Raw genomic sequence first — 1,977 nt, 5'->3', positions numbered from 1 at the left:
TTTCCCTACTGATAAAGGTGGTCCCTTAGGAGCACCTGCTTTCCTCTGGGAGTCGGGAAATGTGGTGTGTGCATGGCACAGAGGCCCACGTGACCAGCCCCTAATACCACCCGGGGTGCTGGGTCTCAAGTGGGCTCCCTGGGTTTGTAATGACGCATTTTTCGCTACTGAAGAGGAGAGAGTGCTTGGCAGACCCCCCTCCCCATGAGGGAGGGCGGGAGCCTAAGGCCTGGGGTTCTCCACCCCTGCTCTGTGTCCTGTCTTCGCAGTCCTGGCGTGTGCCCTTTCCCTGTGATAAACCTCAGCCGTGAGGGCACTGGGAGCGAGCGCTTCCACAGACTCATGGTGGATCGTGGGCGGGCTCTTGGGGTCCCTGACGTGTGAAGGCAAGAAGTGCCTCATCCCCTCTACTGCCCCACCTAACCTTTCCAGGCCAAACACTGCCCAGGCCCCACTCCCTGACATATTTTTCTGCATCTGCTGTGTCTTCTGCCTGCAAGGCCCTACTTTCACTTGGCAGGGGAAAAACTATTATTAATCATTCAAAACTCAAGAGCAACTGTGAAGCTTTTCACGACCCTCCCCTGCCCACAATGCTGAGTTAGACACTCCCTTGTGCTGCCAGTGAGCCGCCCAGGCCCTGTGCATTGTGCTGGGAACACTAAAATGAATAAGGACTCCCCACCCTTAGGGAGTCAGTGTAGGTGGGCGAGAGACCCCTAAACTGATATCCTTATGAAGAGCAGTAATAAAGGCTATCGGGTGACTGGTTGACTGGAGGGATGTCCAGGAGCGCAGGGCACCTCCAATGAAGGAAAATAAAACATGTCCCGCCTGCCAAAGCAGACATTGAGAAGACTCACCTTCTGGGTGGTGATCCTCCACTGTGATAATCCGGCCACCTGTGCATTTTGCACTGGAGATGATGGTGGCAGCATCCAGGGGTTTAACAGTAAATAGGTCGATGACACGAATAGAAATACCTGGAGAACAGCAATAACCAGCTTGGTAAATAAAACAGACTAAAAATAAAAAGACCAATTGGGGCCCAGGAGGCAGCCCAAACCCTCCTACCTCTCCCCAGCTGGAACTTCAACACTTAGCAACAACCAACTGACCTTCCTGGGAAAGATTCTCAGCAGCCGCTAAGACTTCATGCAGAGTAACTCCAGCTCCAATGACTGTGACCTTGTCGTCGACACTCTGGCGGACGATCTGGTATTGCACATGCAAAATAAAAGTGCTGTGGTTACTACACACAGGTTGCATCTCAAAGTAGAGGGCACTCTGCTACACTGCTCTTCCCCGATCCTACCAACTTCAATTCAGCCCTAATAACGCACTATAAAAAAGGCTGGGTCAGCACACTGGCAGACAAAGACACACTTTCTGATAAGTCCCACTTCATGTTTGTTTTACAAATTCATCTACCTTTTCTCTTATGGTTTTCGGTGCCAAATTACTAAGTTCTTATAAAACACATCTACAAAATGACCCTTTAATGAAGAAAGTGGATTTCAAAGTGGGCCATGAAAGGCAGAGGGCCAGAGTGAGTTGTAGGCCCAAGCACCCCAGAAGGCTGACTCATACCCACCGAGGGGTCTTGGGAGGCACCATCCCTGGACTGCTTGGACATCTTCCTAGAGTGTACACACAGTTTGGACTCCACTGATAAACATGTCAACAGGGACCGTCTGGGGGCCTTTGCAACATGCTCTGTGCCAAGCATCACGCACGCCTGAGTGCCCCATAAGATCTGGGTGTGAGTGGGCCAATTCTGCTGCCAAGGGACGTGAACCTCACAGCAAGAACTCACCCAATGCTGAGACCAGCAGCCAGGCCCATCTGATGACAAAGCCCACATTTTCAACCCCTTGCTGTTCCATAAGCAAAGACGAGGGCCCTGGCCTTTCTCAGAGTTTGGTTTCTTCCAAAGCCCCCCAACCAAAGGCATCTGGAATAAGCCATTTCTGCCTT

General features: G+C 51.5%; 1 protein-coding gene across 2 annotated transcripts in view; it reads right to left on the bottom strand.

Moving 5' to 3' along the window:
* The window catches only part of TKTL1 (transketolase like 1), a 23,578-nt gene that overhangs the window by 662 nt on the left and 20,939 nt on the right, over positions 1-1,977 (bottom strand). For both annotated transcript variants that reach the window (XM_006915298.1, XM_006915299.1), the window contains exons 11-12: positions 1,119-1,215; positions 864-983 (exon numbers count right to left, since the gene is read on the bottom strand). In XM_006915298.1, the coding sequence (XP_006915360.1) occupies positions 864-983; positions 1,119-1,215 (217 nt within the window). The remainder of the gene's footprint in view (positions 1-863; positions 984-1,118; positions 1,216-1,977) is intronic.

The sequence above is a fragment of the Pteropus alecto genome, unplaced genomic scaffold (genome assembly GCF_000325575.1).
Source record: "Pteropus alecto unplaced genomic scaffold, ASM32557v1 scaffold396, whole genome shotgun sequence".
NCBI lineage: Eukaryota > Metazoa > Chordata > Mammalia > Chiroptera > Pteropodidae > Pteropus > Pteropus alecto.
This window is presented reverse-complemented; position numbering and strand designations above follow the sequence as displayed.